General features: G+C 29.7%; 1 protein-coding gene across 2 annotated transcripts; it reads left to right on the forward strand.

Moving 5' to 3' along the window:
- The first annotated feature begins 924 nt into the window (after positions 1-924).
- LOC112799827 (uncharacterized protein At4g15970) lies at positions 925-7,511 on the forward strand. Of its 2 annotated transcripts, none has more exons than XM_072236555.1 (5): positions 925-1,144; positions 2,628-2,821; positions 4,388-4,756; positions 5,583-6,067; positions 7,262-7,511. In XM_072236555.1, exons 2-5 carry the CDS (start codon positions 2,630-2,632, stop codon positions 7,263-7,265), a joined length of 1,050 nt encoding a protein of 349 aa, XP_072092656.1. In that variant the 5' UTR covers positions 925-1,144; positions 2,628-2,629; the 3' UTR covers positions 7,266-7,511. The 2 variants fall into 2 exon arrangements, with proteins under 2 accessions (XP_072092656.1, XP_072092657.1); XM_072236556.1 differs by having other exon boundaries at positions 925-1,139.
- Positions 7,512-26,772: the final 19,261 nt, after the last annotated feature.

The following is a 26,772-nucleotide window of genomic DNA, read 5'->3' on the forward strand; positions in this document are numbered from 1 at the left end:
ATATGAGTATAAATTATTAATAATGTAGTATTGCGCAATAATAATAATGTTGAGACTTCACTATTACTTCAACCAATAAGTCAAACCAAAATCCCTATTTCTCACATGGTCATCCGATCCGAGGTTTTCAGTTTCAGAATTCATTTATTTTATATTATATATCGGAAATGTTTAGTAACTGCATTAAATTTTCTTTATGGTATCTTTGTAGCAAACAATGTATTTGAGCAGTATCTCAAATTGTCCTCTCAACTTAGTCAAATTATTAAATCAAATACGTATACGTACTTCTCACATTCTCTTCCAAGGTTCCCAGTTTCTTAATGCATGGTCCCGACACCCATGTTACAAAGTAGTAAATTAAAAGCAAACTAAAAATAATTATTACAAAAAAGTAATAATAAGACAAAAAACTTTGACTCTTTTGTAACTATTAAAAAGAAGAGAAATGAATATAAATTAATACACGTTTTGATTTTTTAAGAAACACTTACTAGTTTATTAATTTCTTTAGTATATAAATACATGCATAATTTAATTTATTTTTAATATATATTTTTACAAATGAGTGAAATGACTAATTTATTAGTTAATTTTTTATATACATTTAACATGATTAATTAAATATAACATGGGTTGGTTAATTTGGAGTGTAATGAAGAACAAAAATGAAAATGATTTGATTTTAATTGAAATGAAATAATTTTATTTAATTTATGATATTTGAAAAAAATTATAATAAGATAAGATTTGAATTTATATGAAAATTAATTTGATTTGGTTTTACTCTTTCACATAATAATTCCCTTCTCTCTGTCTCTCGTACATATTTAGTAATAATATGGACGGTTATGATGATCTGACTCCAGAATAATTATATGTAATTCCCTTAATAATTTTCAAATTAAACGCGTGATACACAAATAAAGCAACAGTTTTATAGTATATATAGCACAAACACTTCAAATCTAAATATGAAACCCTCACGAAATGATAATTCATTTAGATCACATTAACTTATAAATAGGTTTAACTCTAAAAAGTATGAATTTTAGCCAAGAAAGTGAAAGTGGAAAAGGAACTAATTATCACATTTGAAAGGAGTATTCAAGTGGCCGAAGGGCGTTCTCATCTCTCAAGTACTGTAAGCTCTTCCTTTATGAAAATTATTATCTTAGCTTGTATGTGTTTCTGTTTCAAGTTTTATTATTCTTTTTTCTTTTTTTTTTATGTCAGAGATTTGGCCAAGGATTTGGTGGCCCTATTCAAGAGAGGGGTATTGCTAACCTTCCCAAAAATATTCACAAAATTTATTTCACAACTTACAATTTTACCACGCTATTTTTTGTTTCTCAATTTTAAATAATTTCTTCCTCCAAAAGACTGAACCCTCTGTATAGGCAACTTCATTCATTCTAGAGAAAACAAACAACCTTTATTTCGTATTAAATAGGTTTAATTATTATTAAATTTATAATTAAGTTTATATTTTTTTAATTGAGTTGTTACACTATTTTTAATTTTATAATTAATTTTTTTAGTATAAAAAATATTAAAGTTAAATAAATATTTTTTTTACAAATTAAAAGTATTCATAATTAAAAATTTAATTAAATTTTTTATCGAATATATTTTAAGAGAAACATTCGGTTGATTTTAATATTTTTAACATAAAAATAACTTAATTACAAAATTAAAAATAATATAAAAATTTAATTAAAAATTTAGTACATAGATTAACATAGCAATTAAATCTATTAAATATTATAAATACTAAATGAATAATTATTACCACTTTTTTAATCTATTTTTCCATGTATTGAGGTGCTTATGACAAAGAAAGTAGTACTACACTTAATGTCATTTTGATTTCTCACTTAGTTTTGGATAATCATGAACTAAAATACTAGTTATGCCTTAACTAAAATACTTTGTAGAGAGGGGAAAAGAAAGCAAAAAGAAGAGATAGATTATTAGTGCCAGCTTGTCCTCGAAAGTGCGAACCTTGCTTCTGCGTTGAACCACACCATCTTCAATTGCTGAGAAAGGAAGAAGATGTCATGCATGGGAGATGGTGACAACTTGAGAAAGGAGATAAACGTTTTAGGGAGGGTTTCAGAGAGAGGAGGTTTATTAAAAGTTGAAATACATAAAATAACTCAATGAAATTGCAATTTATTAAAATAAATTTCGGCTAAAATTTGTAAATATTTTCAGAAGGCTAACTGTACCTCTCTCTTAGAGTAGCCACCGAATTCTTTACTTAGACATATAATCATTTATATGTTCTTTTATTAATATAAATTATTAAAAAAAATATTATAATATAATATCAAAATTTTTATAATCTAAAAATTTAGAATTTAATTCTTGTTCATTCTAAGAAAAAAAGTCAACATAAAGTAAATAAAAAAAAGTTTATATATATATAAAATTTACACAAATAAATAAAAGACTCTTGAATAAAAAAATATATTAAATATATAACTATTCGTAAAATGTAATTTTTATCCAGAGAAATGATTTATTATTACACCTCATTTTTGTTTTCTCTATATAAGTCACTCCCCTAACAAGGAAAATTAAAGCACATTCTAATTAATCCATGTTATGTTTTTACTTTTCAGCAATGAAGACAAGTGTTGACTCTAATAATGGCTTGATAGCAAGAGGTGGTCATAGTAACTTGTTGGTGAGAAGGCCCATGCAAATCTTCATCTTCTTTGTTGGTTTTGTTTTGGCGTTGATGTTCTTATGCAACTATACTTCTCCCTTTGGAATTCCTATTCTCTCAGAATACTTCATCACTGCCTCAACAACGGCAAGGCTCTATGTCTCTATCTCACTTTTTTTTATTTCTATATGAGTAATGTTAGAAAATTAATTTTTTAAGTTCATTTTAGCTATTTTTTAAAATTATTTATTTATTAAATTTTAAATCATAAATAATTAATTCTATATCCTAAATTATACACTATAAATTTTAAACTAATTATTATTAATTAACTAAAATTAGTTTCATATAATTTTTCAGTATATTATACTTTAAATTAATTATTATTAACTAAAATTAGTTTCATATAATTTTTCAGTATATTAGAATATGTATGTATAGGGAATTTGACATTCTGATAAAAGATATCTAGATGCAATGGACAATAGGATATGTATTAGATAAATTTATGTCATAATATTATTGTTAAGTATACCAATTAGTCATAAGAATAATAAAGTGATGATGAAAAAAAAATAATTATTCTATTAGTCTTTATAATTATTAAATTTATAATTAAATTTTTATATTTTTTAATTGAATATTTATATTATATTATTTTAATTTTGTAATTAGATTTTTATTAATATAAAAAATATTAAAATTTAAATATTTTTTTGCAAATTAAAATCTATAATTAAAAATTTAATTAGATTTTTGATAATATATTTTTTTAAAAAAAAATATTCTATTAATTTTAGTATTTTTGACATAAAAAAATTAATTACAAAATAAAAAAATAATATAATAATATAATTAAAAAATATAAATTTAATTTTAAATTTAATAAAATTATAAATATCAATAAAGTAATTAAATCAAATAAATATCAATATCTTGAGTACTCCGCAAAACGATGTTAAAAGTCATATGGTTTAAATTTGCTTTCGTCCTTTATTTTGTTTTAAGTGAGAGCTTGAAGGCAATTAGAAATATAGTACACATAAAAGTTTGTTATAACCCAAAACAACGTTGGAAGTCATTGACTTTTAGGCATTTCTTTAATCCATATATAATATATAGTTGTCAAATTGAAATTCAAATTGTGAATTAAAAAATAAAAATCCCATATATTTCGAAGATTCACGAATAAAATCATATATAATAATTATCAAACTAAATTGTTCATTACCTTAAAAGTTTCCCTATAGGCTATAGCTATGTCCACGTTATACTTATCAATCTCTCACATGATTAAAGAATATGTTAGATAAAATAAACTCCGCCGCCCCATCCCAGATACGACGCAAGGACTAAATTAGGCTCAAATTAATTAAGCTATAATAATTAATTAGAATCAGCCCCTTATCAATCTCTCACAAATTAAACTTAATGTTTGTTTATTAGGAGCTTAAGAAAAAATCTTGAAAATCAACATTTCAGTGAACATTAAGCATTAGAAAAAATAAATTTCGACATTCTTAAAAATAAAACACTTAAAATGAACAAAAACTTATTTTTAGTAAATTTTATATTAATTTTTTTGACAACTTACTATAATGTTAATTGAAATTGACTGTTACAATGCAATATTAATTTTTTAGCATTACTCAGTGTTTAATGACATTGTAAATAATATTGTCTCATGATCATCATCTTTAATTTACGTAACAGGAAAAGAACGAGACGGTGCTAGAGAGTGTTCTAAGAAAAGCATCAATGAAGGATAAGACAGTTATAATAACAAATTTGAATGATGCATGGGCAGAACCAGGTTCAATATTTGATGTGTTCCTAGAGAGTTTTCGAATTGGGAACGAGACACAACATTTCTTAAATCATTTGGTGGTAATTAATTGGGACCAAAAGGCACATGCACGTTGCCAAGCCATACACCCACATTGTTATCAAATTGAATCAAAGAGTGAGAATTTCACAGCAAGCGAAGCATATTTTATGTCAAAAGATTACCTCCACATTGTGTGGAGAAAGATTGATTTTCTTTCCACTGTTCTTGAACTCGGCTACAGCTTTGTCTTTACGGTACATATATACATTTATTTCTTCTTTCTTTGCACACTCATATAGTTTTTTTTTTGACAGAACACACTCATATAGTTCTTAACAAAAATAATGCATCATGGCGAGCTAGTTTTGCATATAATAATCAATATTACTTAATTTTCAGTAAAATGCACATTTAAAAATATATTCAAATGTAAAATTCGTAGGTAATAAAATTGAACCCGTTATTGAATTATAGAATTAGAGGTTCAATTAAAGTTTAATAAGAATTAAATCAGATATAATAAAATACTATATTAATTAATCTATAAACTATATAATTTAAAAAAATATTTTTTTTATGTTTTATTATTTTAATTTAGTTATTCACTAAAAAATTGTATCGATTCGATTAACTGATCTGATCGATTTTTTGATTGATTTTTTGTCAATTAATTTTTTATTTAAGTCGAACTGATTTAATAATTAGTCCTCGATTAATCCAGTTAAACTAACTGTTTTGCTTTAACTTTTAAAATTATAAAATTTGTATATTTAAAGGTGCATGTAATGATAACTATATATAATTACAACAATATTGGTGAGTATAAAACTTTAATAAATACTTTTTACTATTTAATAACGTCTTTTAAGAAATATAATTTTAATTTTAGTAACATTTTTTAAGTGTTACTCAAAAATCATTTAGGCATTGTAATCAGCGTGTAGCTATAGTAGTTATCAAAATTAATAAAAAAAATCATTATAAAAATTTTCCAGTATTACATATAAAGTGCATGTCAATACATGAATGATGAATCAATTATATAAAGAGAATAAAATGTTATGTTTGATTTTTTCATAGGATACAGATATAATGTGGCTAAGGAACCCGTTCAAACAATTTTATGGAGATGCAGATTTCCAAAGTTCTTGTGACGATTTCAATGGAAACTCGACGGACCTAAACAACGCTCCAAACACAGGCTTCAGCTATGTGAAGTCTAATGAGAGAAGCATTTGGCTCTACAAATTCTGGTTCAACTCAAGCAGAATATACCGAAGAATGCATGATCAAAATGCGTTTAACATGATCAAGATGCACCCTAACATTTCCGCCATGAATGTGAAGATTAGGTTCCTAAGCACAACATATTTTGGAGGGTTTTGCCAACCTAGCAAGGACTTCAACCAAGTGTGCACAATGCATGCTAATTGTTGCAAAGGGTTGCAGAATAAAATCGATGATCTTAAAATCTTGCTTGATGATTGGAGAAATTATACGGCATTGCCAGAGAATCAGAAACAACACTACTCAAATCATTCTTGGAGTGTCCCAAAACATTGCAGGTAATAATGTTATAATAACTAACTTATATCGTGTCATTTAGTTTCTTCTTAATTAATGTAATAAAAATTAAAATATGTTTAGGAAATAAAAGAAATCAGCCCCAATCAACTCAAAACTCTCATATTTTTAATTATTAATTATTATTGTTGACAGTGACAGATCCAAAAAATTTTAGTAGTGGGGCCAAAATTTATATAATATGATAATAATTTTTATAATAAAAATAATATATATACATAAAAAATTAAATATTAAATTATCTATTAACCACTATATATCTATGTATAAATATATATATTGTTTAACTTATTTTTAATGTGTTTTATATTTTAATATATATTTTATACAAATAATTATTTTTTATGTACATATAGTATGATTATTGTTATAACTGTATTTTGTTATTATAAAATACGACTAGTCTTCAAAATATCTAATATATAAATTAAAACACTAAAATAATAATTTAAATAATAAAATATAATTTAAAATTCTATTGTTTTAGGTTTTATATTTTTAAAAATTAAGTAATTTTTTTAATACTATCGTCAAAATTTTTCTCTTTCTATATATTACTAAAAAATTATTTAAAAATTCACTTCTCAAAGCAATTAGAAGCAGACTCTTATTGATATTTATAGTTAAAAAGGTTCTTTCAATTAATATAGTTGCTACGCAAAAATTAAAGCTAATTTTAGAAAAGAATAAATAATATTCTTTTTGAGTTGATTTTTAAAAAAAACACTAATTTCGTTTAAATTTAAGAATTAATCATTCTAATGAATATCTAATAAAAAAATTTTAAATTAATAATTAAGTACCAATAATTGAGTAAAAAATTATTATGGAATCAAATTTAATAATATAATGAGGACAAATAAATATTATTATAATGTACTACTCAAAAAAATTTTAAATTATAGTAAACCTCCATAATATTATACTTGAATTCGTTCCTGATTGTTAGAATAAATGTATGTATAATATTATATGTAATAACTAATAAGTATATAATTATAGATATTATATATGTGAAATTATATACATTAAGTTAAGTAAGTTAACTTCGGATTATTGTGTTTTTAGTATTACGATAAAAAATAAACCCATTGTTAATTTTTTTATAGTTTCTACTTTTTTGATAGGTCATTAAATAACACTTTTACGTTGATTTTTGTTATATCTATGAATAGGTAATGAGGTTTGGAGAATTGCATCACCAATCATTCATAGCAAAGGATTAATCTAGATTGTCATGCCAATTTTTTCTCGTTGGAACATAAACTGGATGTAAGCAAATTGATAATACTATATAGGACACGGAGAAAATGTTGTTCAAGTGCTACGGATTTTTTATAATTTTGTTTAAAATACAATTGCAAATTTCAATATCTTTTGGTTTAATATATCTGTTATTCCCCCCATTTTAATTAATATTTAATTTGTTAAGCAGTTTTACTTTTATCCTCCTCAAATTACACAATGGAACATTTGCAGATAATTTTGCGCAAAATGATCGAAGTAAAAGATATTGTGTATAAGATAGAATATTTAATTTCTTTTACCTTGTTTATTTATGGTAGAGACAAATCTCTCTAAAATTATAAAGCTACATCTTGAGATTAAATTTTATACAAAATTTTATTTTTTAAATAGAAGAAAAGGGTTAAATCAAAGATACTCAATAATTTTTATCCTTTCAGCTCTAAATTAATGCAAAAATTAAATTATGCAAGAGTTTTTTATATTTTATCTAATCACGTTCAGAAATAAAAAATGAAATAGAAAAAGATAATAAAAACAACAGTGCATCTATATATCATGGTTAGTTTATCCTCCAAGTACAATGAGGCTCTCCATTATAAATTACGGTCGAATTTTTATTATAATCAAATTAATTATAACCATTAATTTCAACAAATTCAAATCAAATTTATCAATTACCTATATATGAGTTTAAACTAAGGTCATAAAAACCAATAGTAAACTCAAACCAGGCTTACCAAAACCAATAGATTCAAATCAAACTAGTGAGCTCAAACCAAGCTCAGCAAAACCAATGGATTGAAAGTTCAAATCAAATCCGCAAAACTAGTGAAGTCAAAACTAAGTTCACCGAACTTGAATTACAATGAAACAAAAATTAATGTTTTTTTTTCCTTCCTTTCTCTCTTACTTTTTCAACTGATGACTTTTTATTAACTCTATTTGATCATGATCGACAACAAAAAGCAAAATATATAACTTAAAAAAAAAACATCCTATGAATTTTTTTCTAATAAAATAAAATGAGATATATTTTTATATAAGGATGATGTCACGGTTTTAGATACACTCCAAATATTTTTATAGTCATCCATCTTCTTCATAGACGGTTAGGATTAAATATAATCAACGGTCCAGATTGATCATCCAGAACCTTCACTACAAATATCTATTCTACCACATTTTCCTAAAAACTTATAGATTATTCCATATTACTTTTTATACGTTTATATACATCTATACTCTTCTAGAATACTCTACGACCTTTTAGAATCTTCTAAAACCTTTTAGGGTATTTTTGGATCTTCTAAAATATTCTAGAACATTTTCGAACCATCTAGAGCATTTTCAAACATTCCAGAAAACTATACAAACACCGTTAAATCTAATCTTCTAAAATTTACCGTGACATTCTCCTCCACCTATTGCGCAGATATTCCCATCGCGTTTTGTTCATGATAGTACTCTAGGTATTTTTAGAACTGTCACAGATCTTCTCGGGCTTCTCAACTAGATTCAGCTACCCTTTCCACTTGATCAAGTATTGGATACTTGGTGGTACGTACTCCTCTGCGTCTCACAATGCGATTAGTTAAGATATGTTCGATTTTCTTATCAAAGGATCTAATCATCCCAGACCGGGAACGACTTGAATGCGAAAAATGATAATAGGTCGCGTCGTTAAGGTGAAATTTCATGTTCTTCTAATAATAATAAGATTACTCAAAAATAAAACAATTTCTGTTTTATATTATATTAAAAATTTGAATAAATACTAAAGAAATGAAAAGAAAAATCGATTTGAAAAATAAGAAATGTTTCTTTTTTTAGTAAAAGCATAACCTTACTTATGATAAAGTAGAAACTAGAATCATCTTTAGGTCAAACAAATTCGATCAATTAGAATATTTATATATTAGAAAAATAAAAAATGAAAATTATATAAATAGAAATGTCACCTCTGCTTAGTAGTTCTTCTTGGTCTCCATGATATGGTTTAAGTATACTCACATGGAAGATGGGATAGATCTTCATAGAGAAAGGGAATTGTACTTTGTAAGCAACCTCCCTAACACGCCCAATAATCTCAAATGGCCCTTCATATTTACAGATCAAGTCCTTATAAACCTTGCGAAAGGCTTTGAATTTTTGTGGAAGAAGTTTAATCATTATCTTATCTCCCACTTGACACTACAAGAAATTCATCGGGTATCGTCAGAATTACTGTCGAAATAAATTTAACGGTATAAACCTCGTAGATAATTATTTACTGACGGATTTTTTCGTCTGCCGCTGATTACTATCGAAAAATTTCTATTAGTAATTTTTATCATTGAATTTTATCTCTGATAAATCCGATGTTAATATATTATTAATTAATACTTAAATTAATAATTATTGGCGAATAAATTTACCCCGAAAGTACACTTAAATGTTAAATTTTTAAAAAAAAATTTGTTAATCCTCAAGTCTTAAAATATGTTGATCAGCTAAGAGCATAGCTTCTAATGAAACATAAGACGATAACAAGATAAATAACAACAATCCTAAATTTCTAATTATCCCCGTATGGGCAGAAAATCACAAACACTAATAGATAACAATAATTAGTAGCATATATTTTAACATATATTCTTTTACTTTTAACAAAGTAGAAATACACTTAATTTTCATGAATAAGAAATCAGTAGTTATCTAATGAACACCCTTAATTTTTAAGTGTTTGTTACAAATGACTCACACACCCAAACTCTAACTCTCACCCTCTATTTATAGACATACATCTATCTTCTTAATAGATCGTTAGAATTAAATCTAATTAATTATCTAGATTAATCATCCAAAACCTTTACTACAAATATCCATCCTACTATATTTTTCCTAAATACTACTAGATTATCTCATACTATTTCTCATACTTCTATATATATACACACTATTCTAGAATATTCTATAACCTTCCAGAATCTTCTAAAACCTTCTAGGGGGTTTCGGTACCTTCGATTCTAGGATATTTTAGAATATTTCGGAACCATTTAGAGTATTCTCAAACACTCTAAAAAACTATACAAACACCATTAAATCTAACTTTTTAAAATTTACTCTAACAATGAGGTAGAAATAAAAAAGAAAAAACTTCAAAAATAGAAGAATATTAGTGCTCTTTGTCCCTTTTCAATTTCAATACTTAGTCTAATATTTTTTGGCTTTTTGAGACAATTTTTATTAGTTTTTATTTTGAGGGTTTTACTTATTAATTTTGAGTTTGTAACATAGTTGTAAGAATCAAACTGGTGATTGAACCAATTAGACTATTGATTTACTGATTTATTGGTTCAATTGATAAATTATTGGTTAAATTGATAGAACCAGTTCTATATAAATAAAAAATATAAAATAGTCAAAAGTTTAAAATTAAAATTTAAAATAGATATCTTCACTAATATTTTGAAAACAATCAAACTTCAACAAATTATAATCAACAAGTTATAATCCAATTATCATTAAATAAATATATAAAATTTTAGTATTTTTATAATAAAATTTGTTTAATTTTATTCTCATACTAAAGTAATTATTTTTTATTTTAATAACTAACTAATTAGTTTATATTTATCATATTATTTTTATTAAAAAATAATATTTAATAAATATTATAAAATCATAATATTTTATATTTTTATTTATATATGTTTAATAATATTTATATTAATAATTATGAATAATAAAAAATATAATTATTTTAAATATAAGTGAGTATAAAATTAAAATAATATTAATAAAATTAGTGTATATTTTTACTATATAATCAATAGATAAATTTTTTGGTGTAAAAATATTTATAATTTTTATACATATAAAAATACAGTGTTATTGTGAAATTTTGACAGGTGTTCATAGAGATTAAGTAGATTAGCACTAATTAATAATTAATAATAACAGGCAGTGTTAATGAGCTGAATTTTGTTTTTACTTAATAATACACCTACTTTACCAAAAACAAAATTTAGCCCATCATCACGGCCTCGCTCGTTATTATTAATTGTTAATTAGTGCTAATCTACTTAATCTCCAAAAGAAACCAACACCCTCCTCTACGTGATAGTCTTTGTATACGTCTTGTCCAATACTACAACAATGCAAAATATGCTTTTTTTACGGATACCTGTCAAAATTTCACAATAATGCTGCACTTTTACATGTATAAAAATCATAAGTACTTCTACACTAGAAAATTTGCCTAATTAATAATTAGCACATAAAACACACCTCAAATAAACCGCACCAACAATATAGAATATTAATTCATAATCCAATTAATATTTCTTATCATAAATATTATTAATTTTAATTCTAATCTCAAGATTTTTGTTTTCACATAAACTTAAGGTGAACGTCAAGTCATAAGTTACGTAACCATGTAATTCGGGGAATCATCTTATCATCAAGTATTCATGTGGTGCCAAAATGAGTTTGTCAACGTATATAGTAGTGACAATTAATGTTGATGTTCAAAATAAGTTTTAGTTTTACAGTAGTGCTAGGGGTTTAAAATTTGTATTTATTAATTAATTATTATTAATATTTTTAATAGTATAAAATTATATCTAATAATATAGAATTATATATTCTTCTTTTAATAATATTGACTACATTTTAATAAAAATGTTAGCTCTCGAAACTTTTTCCTAATTCTATTATTATCACTAAAATTTGTTAGATTGTTTAAATATTAAATCAAACTAAACGTTATGTACTTTACTCTAAAAAATATCGTTAAAATAACTCTTTTTTTCCTTTCCTTTTTTTTTTCTGTCCCCAGTTGGGAGGCAGAATGAAAATTCATCCAAACAAGAAGGCATTACGTTCTATGAACTCCACAAAGCCTTAGCAAACAGCACAATCATCTATGATCTCGAGGCCCGAAGCAACATGTGCTGGTGACATGATACATGGTTTGATTTAAATGAGAAGTTCTACTTTAGTATGATTAAAATGTCTAGATGCCTTAGTAGCTAGTGTTGATTATGCATGAATTAGCATGTGGTGTTGTCGGCCCTACATGAAAAACTCATGAGTGAACCAGATTAATAAAATAGGGGTTTGACTTGTTTAATAGAACTTGATGTGGAGGCTAAATAATTCTATTTGTTTTAGTTTCTCATGTTTTTCCCTTTTCTTGGAGGTTAAAAATTGGCTTTTACATATTTATGAAAAAAGAAGCAAAATAATTAGTTTTGGAACAAAAAAAAAAAATGAAAAATTGCTTGTATGTATTACCTCCGGTGTGTTTGAAGGTTAGAAAGTTTTTAGGCTTGATGATCTAAGAAAAAAGACACAAAAATTGTTTCAAAAGAAAAGGTTTTTTACATTTCAAAAGTTTTATTTTTGCCAATTTAAATTAAGAAAATACTATTTGTCCTTTAAAATTTAGTCTTTAATCAATTTTTTAATTTAAATAATATTATTTAATTATTTTTAAATTAAAACACATTTCTATTTTTTAGATAAATACATTGTTAATTAAATTTAGTTTGAATTTTATCATCAACTAAAATTTCTCTAATTTTTTTCGATACTTTTTATTTTATCTTTTATTTTTTCTCTCTTCCTACAGTAACACATCATCACCATTAGGCATTTAAGGTTTTTTTTTTCTCCTCAAGTCTCAAATATTGTTTCACGTACATTATATTCATTCACTTTGAATTTTTTTCTTTTTCATTTATTAATTTATATTAATAGATTAAATTCAATGAATCCATAAAAATAGCAACCTAATTTTACGCACACGATAAAATGAAGGAGAATATAACACATCTAAAATTATATAAATAAAATTTAAAAATAAAGTTAAATTTTTTCATATCTTACTCAATAAAAACAAGTCTAACGTATTTTATTTTATTATTAGTTAAATTTTTTTATTACTTATTAAAATACTAACATTTATTCATTATAACTTTTTAATTGTTTGGTATTTTAACTAATTTTACAAACTAATTAATTGCGTAAAAATATAACATTTAAAATAATACAGTCGCATACAAAATACTTTTTGAAGACATCCGAAAATTAACCAAATAAAATTTATGATTCAAAAATAAAATGTCATATTTCATTTTATTATTAGTTGACATTTTTCATTATTTAGTTGAATATGTTTATTGTTTGGTATTTTAATATCTTATTTATTAACACATCTAATTTTAGAAGAAGAGAGGTTGTGAGAGAGAGCATTTATTCATTCTAGTTTATTTAAATTTTTTTATTGTTTGGTATTTTAATATCTTATTTATTAACACATCTAAAATTAAATGAATAACATAAACACATCCAAAATTAGATATTTGTATATTTAACTTATATTAACATTATGAAATCCAAAATCCAAATCAAATAGATGTGTGAAAAAAATAATAACCACAAACACATCCATAAACTTAAAATAAAAAAATCATAAATACATCCAAAATTAAATAAATAACATAAACACATCTAAAATTAAATAAACAACAAAATCATAAACACATCTAAAATTAAACAAATAATATAAATATATTTAAAATTAAGTATTTATACATAAAAAATACATTAATATTATTACAAATTAAATCCCTTTGTTACTTACACCAACCTTCATCAAAGTTTCAATCTCTATGTCCTCAGATGGTTCAAGTTCATGCCTTTGATTCCTATTCATAATTTTCTCAAAGAAAAAAAAATTCTAAGAATACTCGCATTTTCATTTAAATTCATATTTGAACTTTTATATATATATATATATATATATATATATATATAGTAAGCCTTTCAAAATATAGAACAAAAAGATTCAAGCCTTGAATTTCATTAGTTTTCACAAAAACAAAAAAATTTATACAAAATAATAAAAGAAAGAAGGTGGCAAGAATGACGAAAGGCGGCGTAGAAGACAAAACGACAACAAGAAAAAGCGTGGCGATGAGGATGGGTGCGGCGCGAAACGGCGGAAGAGAAAATACATCGAGGATGATGTTACTTAAGCTGGAGTATATCAATAGGTACTGGAGGTTTTTTTTACGAAAAGTATAGTCAAAGTCTGTACATTCTAAATAAAAGAGAACGTTATTTTTTTACTCTTAATAATTACTATTATTTAATAAATGAACTTTGGAGACATTTTTAGATATTATTGTTGCAAATAATAAAGCATGTCAACATTACTCAACTTTCAATAAACACATAAAAGTTCATAACATATAATAATACATGTCAATACAAGTCATATCAAAATAAATATAAATCATAGTATTATTAAAATTTATTTATAAGTAAAAGTTTTAACACATAATATTCACTGTATATATTAACTAAAGAACTGAAATTAAAATAAAATACTGTTTCTTAATATTTGTGGACTAATTAAAAAATAAAATATTATTTTTTATTTTAACTTAATTATATATAAATAATATAATAAATTTTTGTAAATAAATTTATTATATTATTTATAATAATTATAAATATATTATATTAATATTTATATAATTTTTTAAATATAATTATTATAAAAGATATTATGATTATTTTTTAATAAATTATGTATTAATCACAAATATAATAATATACAACGAAAAAATTTATATTACATATAAATATAATCATCATCACATAAATAAATATAGTGATATATAATATAATAAAATTGAATATGATCCAGTGGCTAAACAAGCTAAGAGTAATGATTCAAACATAATACAATTTTCAAGAACATATAATAATATTTATTAATGAAAGAAAATTCAATGAACCTAATAATTCATGCATAGCCGCTGACTCCGTTCTACTTCTTCCAGGTTCTTAAGGCTTCGTAAGGTTTTTTTTTTTTTTCCCCAACGCTAGGGATGTATATGAGTTGAATTAAATTTGATTTGTCCTAATCTATCTAAACCCAATTTTAAATATAAATGGATCTAACTCTAATTCAATTTTATAGATCCAATAAAACTTAAATATTTTTTTGTCATAATTATATCGAATCCAAATGAATTCGAAAAAAATTAGACTTTTAAAATTTTAATAATAATTTATAAAAAATTTATTTATGATGTATTTATTTAATTTAAAAAAATTATTAATAAAAAGTTGATATTCATATTTAAATTTAAATTTGTTTATAAATTTTAATTTGATATTTTTTATTTATTTTTTAATTCAACAAATGTGAGTAAAAATAAAATAATAAACTTATGATTAATATAATATAATATTCAAATTAATTTAAAACATATATAACTTTTTAACAATACTAGAGAATCAAGAGCATATCAATAAAATATCAACAAAAAACCAGCCAAATGTGTCTGGGTTGGGACCTGAAAGCCAAATACACTTCAGCACTATCCAAAATTGACCCAAGATAAATAAAAATGACCCTCCCCAAAAACCCTACCTTTGCTTTCACCGTTTTACCACACAGAAATTTGAAAATCATCTACATCCGCGCCACGCCTCCGAAAACATCGCGCAACCCGCTTCCCTCTCTTCTCCGGATACTGCGACGTCGCTACTAGCGGCTCCGCCCATCGCGCCTCCACACACGGTACCAGAATGCAACCATCTTCCCTCTCTTCTCCGGGCGCTGCGACGCCGCTCCTAGCCTCTCCACCTATCGCACCTCTACAGACAGAACCAAAGTGACGCCACTCTGCTGTTGCATGTGGGTTTTACCGGCGCCTCTGAAGCTTCCTGGTGCAGTTGCACCGTCCGCCGGCAGACCTCCACTTCTCTAGCCTTGAATCCTCCCTTCGTCTCACTAATTGGCAAGGATGGTAGATGTTTCCTCTGATTTACTATGCATGTTTTGAAAAGAGATTTGGACATGATTTTGTTGTAGTGGTTCCGATAAATTTTAATTGAATGGATTTTTTTCCAAGTTGTATTGCTCAGGTAATATAATTTTGGTGCATCACTGGTCCTTGTCAAAAATAGCAGCTGCATGTTTTCCTGTTTTTGGAGTTTTGCAAAAAGCTTATCACAGGTAAGTATGTTTTTTTATTCCTAATTGAATTTGGGTGGATTCTGATTATATGAAATTTAAGCGAAAAAATTTGATTTTCTGATTAAGATTTGTACGAGGCTTCACACAAAATCTGTTGGAGTTTGTTAAGTTACCAAGAATATGAAATTAGAACTTTGATAAATTGTGATTTGTAATAAAAATTAGTTTCAGCAACTATGGTTATAAGATTAGTTATTCACTATTTTCTCATCATAGGTATGCATGTATTGCAAGTCTATATATTGTTACCATCATAATGTGTTAACGATTATGATCAATTACTGCAAATTAATTTTGTACTTGAACTGCACATAAGAGCTGATGGAGGTACTCTATAGTTGTTCTATCTAGTTTTATTTCTTGATGATTTCGAAGAGCAAAAAAGATATTCCCCTAGTTTAATTATTTGTCTGAAACTCTTCAAAAACATCACAATCAAAAGGTAAACTTCACCTATTTTTTATTGCTTTGTTTTTTTTTTGCTGGTTCTGCATTGTTATGGCATGAAGTTGTTAGGGAGATATTGCTATATACCCCTAAATGAAAAACCTTTGGAAGAAATTTTGTTATGACATGTGTTTTTATAGACTAATAGATTATTGTCGCATATTTGCTAATTGGTTCTACTATAAAAAGGTTTTCAAAGGACTGTCATTGGGGTGTTAATGATGAAATAATACAAAGAATTCATTGAAACAAATAGACAAAAGTTATAAAAAAAAATTGGAGGCAGATTTTCTCATATTCAATTATTCTATTTTGCTTTTCCAAATTGGTCCGCTTATTAATGCTGTCATTTTTGGCAAGCAATAATTATTCCTTGAAGTAATTAGCAGCGAGTCCTCATGTACAAATATAATTGCCAATCACTGTTGTGCTCTTGGTTAAGTAGTGTTTTATCTATTTGAATTCACAGGGGGTAAGAGATGTACTTCACTGGTAATTATGATGTTTTTTCTAATTGAACTTGGGTATGAATTGAATTTATCAACTTCCAGCAAGAAAATTTGATTTTTTGGTTAAGATTTGTTGGTGGTTTTACAACATCTATTGGAGTTTGTTAGTTACGCAGAACATAAAATTTGAAATGATTTATTCCTATTTTGTAATCTATGCTTAGCTTCAGGAACCATGGTTGTAGTCGATGTGGTTTACCTTTGCTATTTTGTTGGATGTTGTTGAATTGCTATAACTAGCGAATGGATGATTATGTAATTAGAAAGCAAAAGATGTTGTTATTGGGAATTGGGTTTTGCTATATTGACTTTGATTGGTGATTGATTGTTGCTGTTTTCTTAATTGTGTTCTAGATTTTGGATGGTGAAATTATAGTAAATGTTGGCTGATTTGTGTTGAACTAAGTTTTGGTACTTACTCATGATTCAAGCATCAATTTATCAGGAACTCTGAATTTGTTTCTACAACCCGTGGTGTAGCTTAATGCTCGTTCATTCATGTTTTCTATATGCAGATTTTAGGGGCTATTTCTTGTGAGACTGCAACAGGATTGATTTGCAGAAAACCCAACCAACATAGGAAAAAAGGTAAAATGATGTCTACCATTCACATTTTAATATTTCACATTATCTTATGTGTGACTTACAGCTAGTGTAACAATTACCAGAAATTGTTATAGTTTCTGTGCTCGCCCAACTACATACATGACATGATGAGTACGCTATCAAAAAATAACTCCGTTGAGAAGTTTACGGAGATTGATGAGTTTGGATTCGGATTCTTGAGGCTTGTTCCAAATTGGTCGGTAAAGTAAGCTATCTTGGTTCACCTAGCTGAGTCCTATCAAGTTAAGCAGAGAACTTTTATACTCGACATTGGCAACATCCGCCTCAATGCCGAGTTAATCGGGAAGGTTTTCGGCCTTCCGTCTCGAGGTAACCTCTGCTCTCTTAATTACCTAGTCTTACGTAGGCGTGCTCGTGTAAATATCTTTGGGTATGGATATATTAACATGCAATAACACATGAACATGTTGTAGGGGATCCATTTCCAGCACTGGATGACAGTAATCCGTGCCACGTCACCATCAAAAAATGGTTCCATAGACGGACAACAACCGAACTCTGGGATTTAGTTTACAGTTGTCCAATGGCCACAGAATCAGATAGGATGGAGTTCAGGAGATATTTTCTACTGGTGGTGATGAAGATGTTCCTGTGCCCCACCACTCTACAGGTACTTTCTCCATGACACATCTACCCCGTGTTAGATGTTTCTGATCCACGAAGATTCAACTGGCCGTTGGAAACTTTGAAGTGGTTTTGCAAGGTAGTCGAGAAGTATAAGTTGAAAGGGAACAAAACGTGTGAAGGCTGCTGCATGTTCGTCATGCTGGTAGGACGCAATGACCATTACTAAATTTAGTATGCCTTTTTTTTATGAAGAACATAACTTGTATAAAATTAATATCCTATACATTAGTTTAGAGAGTTCAGGCTCTAGTACTATTATTTGTATGAGATATACTGATATGTTGCTGAATTACTTGAATCTTTGTTCACCAATTTTGGATGGTTCAGTGTATAATTTCATCTGAATGTTTCCTGTCACTAGTTCTGTGTCCCTTGCTATATACCAATTGATTGCAAACCTTATACAATCTTGAACCATATCTGATGCTAACTATTCAACTTAAGAGTATATTCAACGTGGTTTTTCGTCATGTATAACATAAATTCTGCCCATCCTCTGTGTAGATCCTTTATTTTCAGCGTTTGCAATACGGTCTGCTCGACGACTGTCTTGAGCATGAGCCATGGCTCGATGCGTGGACCTCAGAGAGGCTAGAAAAGAAGGCGCAATATATTCTATCCGAGGTACTTATTTCTCTCTCGTAATCGGTTAATTTATGCCATTATGTAAGTCGAAGCTGCCTATCAGATGACTCAAGATGTTTTTTATGTTTGCTTTTTTGTTGTCTTTAAATATGTTTTTTGTTTGTCAGATGTGCTAGGTAGATGTCACTGATCCCGTGTGTTTGAGATTTTATTTATTTTTTATTTTGCTATTTCTGGTTTCTGGCTTGGTGGTGCGTTGGGGTTTGATTAAAATCATTGATTCTCTTTGTTTCTTAAATTAGGGGCGCCTTTTGACTAGACTTGGGGGAGGTGAAGACATAAAGGGCCGGTCACCACAAGCTGCGAGGAGAAAATCGGGAAAAAAAAGCACCACAGAAGCGTGGGCGAAAGGATTCGGTGCCGCCAAGGGTAAGCACGTTTTAAGGCTTTAGCATGTTAACAGGTTTACTTCACTATTGTTAATTTGGTTCATGCTATTACTTCAAACAGGGGAGCTCAGTCGGTGGAGAGAGTAAGCAGGTATCAAAGGAAAGACGACCAAGTGGACGCACAACAGCTCCACCTCCAACAAGAAGAAGTTCACGGCGCGCCGAAGGATAAAAAACTAGCCCGAGAGTGAGTATACGTTTATTATTGTCTACGGTTTAAATCATCGACTAGCTTTGCATAAGTTTATTAGGTTTATTTCAATGTACTTGGATGTTTCTTTACGCAACATATTCGTTATACATAAAATAGCCTAGCAGGGGAGCTCCGCAAAAAATGGGGGGGCTAAAAAGGACCGATCACGTAGGTCCAGCCCAAAACAATCTGAGGAAAGGGATCTCCCAATTAGCACAGATGATGATGAGGAGAATGAGCCTCTTGCCAAGAGGATGTGCCGATTGTATAACCAGGGAGTTGACCAACAAAAACCAAGTGCCGATCCAACCGAAGGCAACCTCAATCATCAGGATAAGGGAACCCGTGAAACACCTGTCTCTATAGTTCCCGATGCAGGAACACTCTCCATTGCATTAGTGCAACATGAAGAATGGGAGTTTGACGGGCAAGTCTCCTAAGCAAAATTATTTCATTTTGTGGTCTATTTTGCTTGTTAGTGAATTAGGGATTGTATCCGTATACAAATGCCTTTTCTCTAATATCGGTTGAGTTTCTTGCAGTAATCCCAATTTCTTGTCGAACCGAGACCCCGAGTGTGAACGAATATGGCAATACTTTGAGCAACTACAGAACACGAGGCCACTGCAGACCATGATGCCAGCCACTCCGTCTTGCATGACTCCTAGCCTACCAAGCAAATAGATTTCACCGGGCATGACTCGGACGGAACAGAAGTCTACCCAATGTACTCTTATAAAGGTGCATCCACAGCTAAAAGAACGAAAGGTGGAAGAGGATGATGAGGAGCGATTGCGAAGATGGGCTGCCAATGGTTCGTTGGAGCAAAGTCAGGTTATGACGTCCTATGAAGGAAGGCAACATCTATCATTGGTCCGAGAGGACATCTGCTCACTGCTACCCCGGCGCTGGGTCACCAGCAACGTAAGTATAACATACTAACACATTAATAGAATGAATATCTTTCTTAATGTATATCGTGGCTTAAACAGATGACCCTAATGCAATTTAAATTTTTATGCAGATCGTTCAGTGGATGTGTTCAACCTTTAATGATTCAGAATCGTTACGGTTTAAGAATGACTTTTACTGTATTCCTCCAGGAATTTTGGTATGGACAAATTTGTGTATTCTTATCGATCATGATTTGAGGTCTGAACCTAAATAGTACTTTTTTAACAGGAAACTGTGTTGCAAAAGAGGAACTTGAATTCCTTCAGGGAGGTTCCTACCGTTAGTTATGTGGGGCTGGGTCCTCACTTTGGTGATGATTCTAGATTTTTTGACAAGATAGTAGCTTCCATGCGAAAATGAGTAAGTTAATGCGCTAGTTGAAAAAAACTGTATGATTTTTGTATGAGCTAATACTTGAAGGTTGATATTTTGGTTTAAGTGCTTACAACCCTGTGTTTATTACTTGGATGTTGCTTGTGATAGGCAATAGGATGTTCCCGTTCATTGCCAATTAGATGGTTTTGAATATGGTTTTTAATTTTCATGTCTTAGGCACTTGAATTTGCGTGTACTTAATTGAGATGTGATTGGCTTTCGTTTCATTAGATGTTCTGCAACACGTTAAATATTTTAAAAATTTCACAACTATCTATATTTGGTGATTAACTTGATCATGTAACTACTTTGATATTTCTGTTTTCATCGCAGTAGTTTGCCCCAGTCTCTGTATCGATTGTCATTGGTGGCTGTATGCCTTTGAGATTGCTCAAAAAAGGCTGTGGGTGCTGGATAGTATGTATACAGGAGAGCATAATAATGAAAGATTAAAAATATATGCTTATGCGGTAAGTATATATCAACCAATTAGTTCACAGTTAGCCTTATTTATTGAAAATGTATCATTGCTAACGTGTTGTTGCTTTCCAGGAAAGAATCATTGAAGATATGGCAAAAGTTTCTATGCCTGCATATGAGCACACGGAAAATGGCCTTCCTCGTTTCTATCCTAGCGTCCCAAAACAAGATAACGGGTCAGTTAAAAAGACACCTAACAATACTCTTAACAATACTTCACTTGATAATGATATCATGGTTGGATATAATATTCTCTTTTTGTACATATAGCTGTGATTGGGGTGTATTCGTCATCAAGTTCATGCAGTTTTGGAGTTTAGATAAACCCTTGCAGCTTTGGGACAAGGTGATGTTAAATATGTTATAACAATTAAGTTGAACATCTTTCTAGTCAATTTCTTTCTCGATTTTAAAATTACCATCCAACATGTAATTGCCATGCAGGACGTTGTATAGGAGTTTAGGAAGGAGATCATACTAGACATAGTGATGGGTCCTCATAATTCACAAATTGGGAAGGCGTTGTAGGTATTGGACAGCAATCCTGTGCCCCACAACCAGCCAAGGAAAAAGACTAAGGCTGTGAGATCACCGTTCACAGCACCGAGCACAAAGAGCATGTTGTAGCGTGCGGGGTTACCCACTAGAAAGCCAAACAAGGGGGCAAGACAATGGAAGAAGACTTTTTGACTAGGTAAGAAAACATCAATATATACACCTGCCTTACTACATCTAAGGTTTCCTTGTGATAGAGTTATATAGCTTAATATGGCATTTTCCGGCTTAAACTCATTTCGGTGTGAGCTTGATAAATCCTGTTTCACTGCAGGTTTATGAGTGGATGGTGCTTATGCTAGGCATTAGGATGTTTCTTTTATTTGTAAATTAGATGGTTCTGGATCTATTTTCTGATTTATCATGTTTAAGGCATTTGAACTTGTTAGTAATTCATTGAGGAGTGAGTGGCTCGTGTTTTGTTAGATACTCCTCAGCAAGTTTTATACATTAGGTATTTCAGGATTCTCAAGCAATAAGTTTTCAAGTTAGTGATGTTACTAGTTCATTAAGCAATGCATTGCATATTTATAATATTGAGTCAACTCTGATCGGTATATATAACTCTTTTGTTCATGTCTATCCTTAAGTGGCAATTCTTTCCATTAACTAGCGTGGTGTTAACTAAATGGAGGCGTTATTTATTCTTTTATCATTGTTTTCTATTGCTGAAATTGTGAAGTTGCTCAAAATCAAAGCATTGCACGGCCTTCGGTCGTGATCAGTCTACATAAAGTAGGATTTTAAGTGGATGGTGTCTCTGGTAGGCACTCGGATGTTTCTTCTCATTGTAAAATAGATGGTTTGGTATATGATTTCTTTGTTTCATGTGTTAAGCATTAGCGACTGCGTGCACTTCATTGAGATGTGAGTGTGCTTGCAGATTTAATATTCCACTCGCTGCCTTTTGTTTTTTTTATACTCTTCAACCATTTGCAGGGCGGATTTAATCCATATGTTTTTTGCGAACAAATATGTGACAATTCATTTCTTTAAAACCTTAATAAAATATAAATGGGGAAAAGATAACAACAGTTGTGCTTTTGTTTCTTTGAATGAATACTTCAAAACAGGATAAATGCAAGTGACAAAACAGAAAAGGGAATAGTTTATTAAGTTGTATATAAAGAATGACACCAAACACATGCCAAGAAACCTAACTATATATGCCTAAAAGAATTCAACAGGTGCATGAATCCGCCACCATCCGATGAATTTCATATAGTAGAAACCTCAAATATTTTATTTACAGAACCATGGTGATTATTATCTGACTGAAGGTCAACATCATCCTACAAGATGCACAACATAAACAGAACAACATACATTAATCAAGAACACCATTGCATAAGAAAAGTTTTCCTCTTCCTTTTTTGCATTGACTTCTTAATTGACTTGTCCAACTTTGCTCTAAATCTCTTACTCTTCGGCTGTCCTTTGGTTTTGACTCTTGAGGGTCCCTGTATGTCATGTACAATAGCATCGCATGTGCTCTATATGGGCATGGTATTCTGAGTCGCAGCAACAGTAGTGGAACACATGCTGGCACGGTAATCAGTCAGTTTGGACTTTGCATCCCAAAGGGCAGCTCGCAAGATGACTGCTTCCTCATCACAAGAAACAAACTCCTAAGAAACGTTATAGAACTCTGAACACAGATGCCTGAACAAGTTATCGCTTTCATCATTCCGAGCCACGTCATGGCTACTCTTGATGTAAGTATGCTTGTGGATGACATTCTTACTCAATCGAGGAATAACATAGCAGCTCGGTACTGTGTCAACTCTGTAGTATGACCACACCGCAAATGTGTGGCAACACAATATTCTAGCGGATTCAAATTTGTTGCACTCGCACTGACCCTTTCGACTCAAAGGGTCAAACTCGACTATGAAAGTATGGTAGACAAGCTTCCCCCAGAATACCTTCTGCCCGTCCACTTTAATAGAAATTGTATCTCCCTTTTGTTCAATTGATCGAACCACGCAATCGGTTTTTTTTCTTACCCCTAGCTGAAGGGTCCTGAACATATTACTGATGTATTCTTGTTGAAACTGTCTCTCAATGCCAGTGCTCTCTATACATGGGATGACTCCTTTCGAGTCCGCAGCATCATCTTCTAGCTCCTTTTACTCCTTATTTCTAAACACATTGTCGTATTCATGGACGAACTGAACCAACCCACTCTTGCAATGCGAAATCTACCATAAAATGCGTGCATACTTTAACTACGTTGTGTACTCCTCATGCCTGCCCAAAATTCACTCTTGAAGAATATTGGAACCCACTTTCGTCGATTTGCATAAAGGTCTGCAAAAAAAAAAAAGCAAAAGAGTGCTGCTTATAAACAACATGATGACAGCTTCCAACGTAATGATAAAATAAATTATAAAAAACATACAGACACACTACGAGAAAAAATATCTGTTTATATATTGAAAAGAACATCCACTGACTATAGGGGTAGAAAACTCAGCTACATTTCTTAGCAAAAACATAAGAACGGTATCAAGCCGGCAAAAATAACATGAAGTGAATAAATAGGCAACTAGAAACCAACATACGAAATTTAATTTAACAATCACAGACTTGCTAACCATCTGTTCTGGCCTAAATTAATCTGTTTGATGAAGCCAGCCCAATCAACCTCAAACGATTCAGTCGAAGGAGAATTCCACACAATGTGATTCATCATTGCATTCAATTCTCTGTACCTAGCGTAGCCACTGAGCTTGAATTATGATTTCTTCATTATGTGCCAGATGCACCATCGGTGGATAGTATCAGGTAGGACCTTCCTAATAGCACCAGCCATCGCCTTGCACTGGTCAGTGATAATCTCCCTTGGCGCAATCCCGACGCATCTCACCCACTGCGTGAACACTCACTCAAAACTAGGGATCTCCTCGCTCCCATGTAAAGCACAGCCAAGAAGAGTAGACTCCCATGGTGATTTACACTGACAAAGGATGCAAACGGCTGATCATGCCTGTGAAAAGAGCAAAAATAACTGTAAGGCAACAAGACAAATTTAACAAATAACTGCTCTTGTAATTCACCAATAAATATACAGACCTGTTTCTTCTGTAAGTGGTGTCGAACGACACAACATCTCCGTAACATTCATATAAAGCCCTGCACCTTGCATCTACCCATAGTGCGCTCCTAAATTTATTAGCATCGTCAACATATATGGTATAAAAGAAGTCGGGATTGATCTCCTTCATTCGAACGAAATAATTCATCATCCCCTGGAAGTCCTCATTGTCATCGAAGCATCGGAGATTGCTTGTGATGTAATTTCTGACATCTTTTTCTGAAAAACCAAGGTTTGAGGACCCACCAACCTCATTTGCTAGTGCTAGATACGTCTTGTTAGGTCTTATTCCAGCCTCATCGTTATATGTAATGACGCACTTAGCTTGCATGGTCAACTCCCGGTACTCATGATAGTGGACAACTTTCTTAGCCGAACAGGGGTGAGAATACCTCAATTCTAATCTAGACACAACCCAACTTTCTTCTCCCTATCCAGCATGACATATATCCTTGCTCTGCATCTCGTGGCTGTAATTCTGTTTGCTCGAGTTGCTGCGTTCACCCTAGACTCTCGATAACCTTCTCGCGTGCAGTAAATAGATTGATTAACCGGTATCTTTGATTCCTTCCGCATCTTGTCAAAATTCATGTTCCTGATTTTAGTAACGAACCCAACTTTCTTTGCATAGTTTGCATAAAATTTCTGTGCGAGAGGCAACGAACCAAAACTCATTCCTATGACTGGAATTTTCTCTTCACCGACCCCACTATGATCTGGCAACTGTAACGTCAATACACAAAATTAGATAGGAATCAAAACTAGCACTAACATAGTAAATATTTAATACCAATTCTTAGCATACTTTAATAAAATCTCACATAAATATTTCACTGTACCCAAATTTTTCAAATAAATAAGCTTTTTGAACTTAAAAAACATCTATATTATACAAATTTGTTTCACTATAAATACTAACCAAAACTTTAGCCCAACCCAATATATTGAATGTTGGATTATGATTTGAATTTATATGGTTAACGAGTTAATTACATAAGGAACCAATACATTTGATAGGTTCACAAATCACAAAACACCTTTGTATAGTAACCTGCGAAGGTTTTCAGTAAAATTCTATTATTATAAATATAGAAATGATATTTGAACTTTAGGAAAGTGTACAAACATCACTCTATTTTTTTTCTTTTATACCATTATATGGTCTGATACCATTTCAGGATTCATATAGCACTCACTAATATAGTTATATTATATTGAAAGCATATTCCGAATTGATGTAACCTACCTTAAGAAAGTAGATGAAAAGTAAAATCAAAGCATATTCTCATCAAAACCTTGCCAAGGCATAAATACTACCAAAAAGAGCACATATTCTTTCTTAGTCAATAATACAAAATTAACACAGTGAAAAATCTAATGTGACTTAAAAAACATCTAATTAGCATGAATTAAAAACATTCACATAGCACATTCAAACCTCGTGTCCGGAGTCCAACTCATCCTTTTTAGTCACAACGACGTCGGTAATTTCGTCGA

This window comes from Arachis hypogaea, chromosome 5 (genome assembly GCF_003086295.3).
Source record: "Arachis hypogaea cultivar Tifrunner chromosome 5, arahy.Tifrunner.gnm2.J5K5, whole genome shotgun sequence".
NCBI classification, from domain to species: domain Eukaryota; kingdom Viridiplantae; phylum Streptophyta; class Magnoliopsida; order Fabales; family Fabaceae; genus Arachis; species Arachis hypogaea.

Excerpts from the sequence above, each read along its gene's own strand:
- LOC112799827 (XM_072236555.1), top strand. The coding sequence starts at position 2,630 with ATGAAGACAAGTGTTGACTCTAATAATGGCTTGATAGCAAGAGGTGGT. Across the intron at positions 2,822-4,387 it reads TCATCACTGCCTCAACAACG|GAAAAGAACGAGACGGTGCT; the intron begins GCAAGGCTCTAT and ends TTTACGTAACAG. Across the intron at positions 4,757-5,582 it reads GCTACAGCTTTGTCTTTACG|GATACAGATATAATGTGGCT; the intron begins GTACATATATAC and ends ATTTTTTCATAG.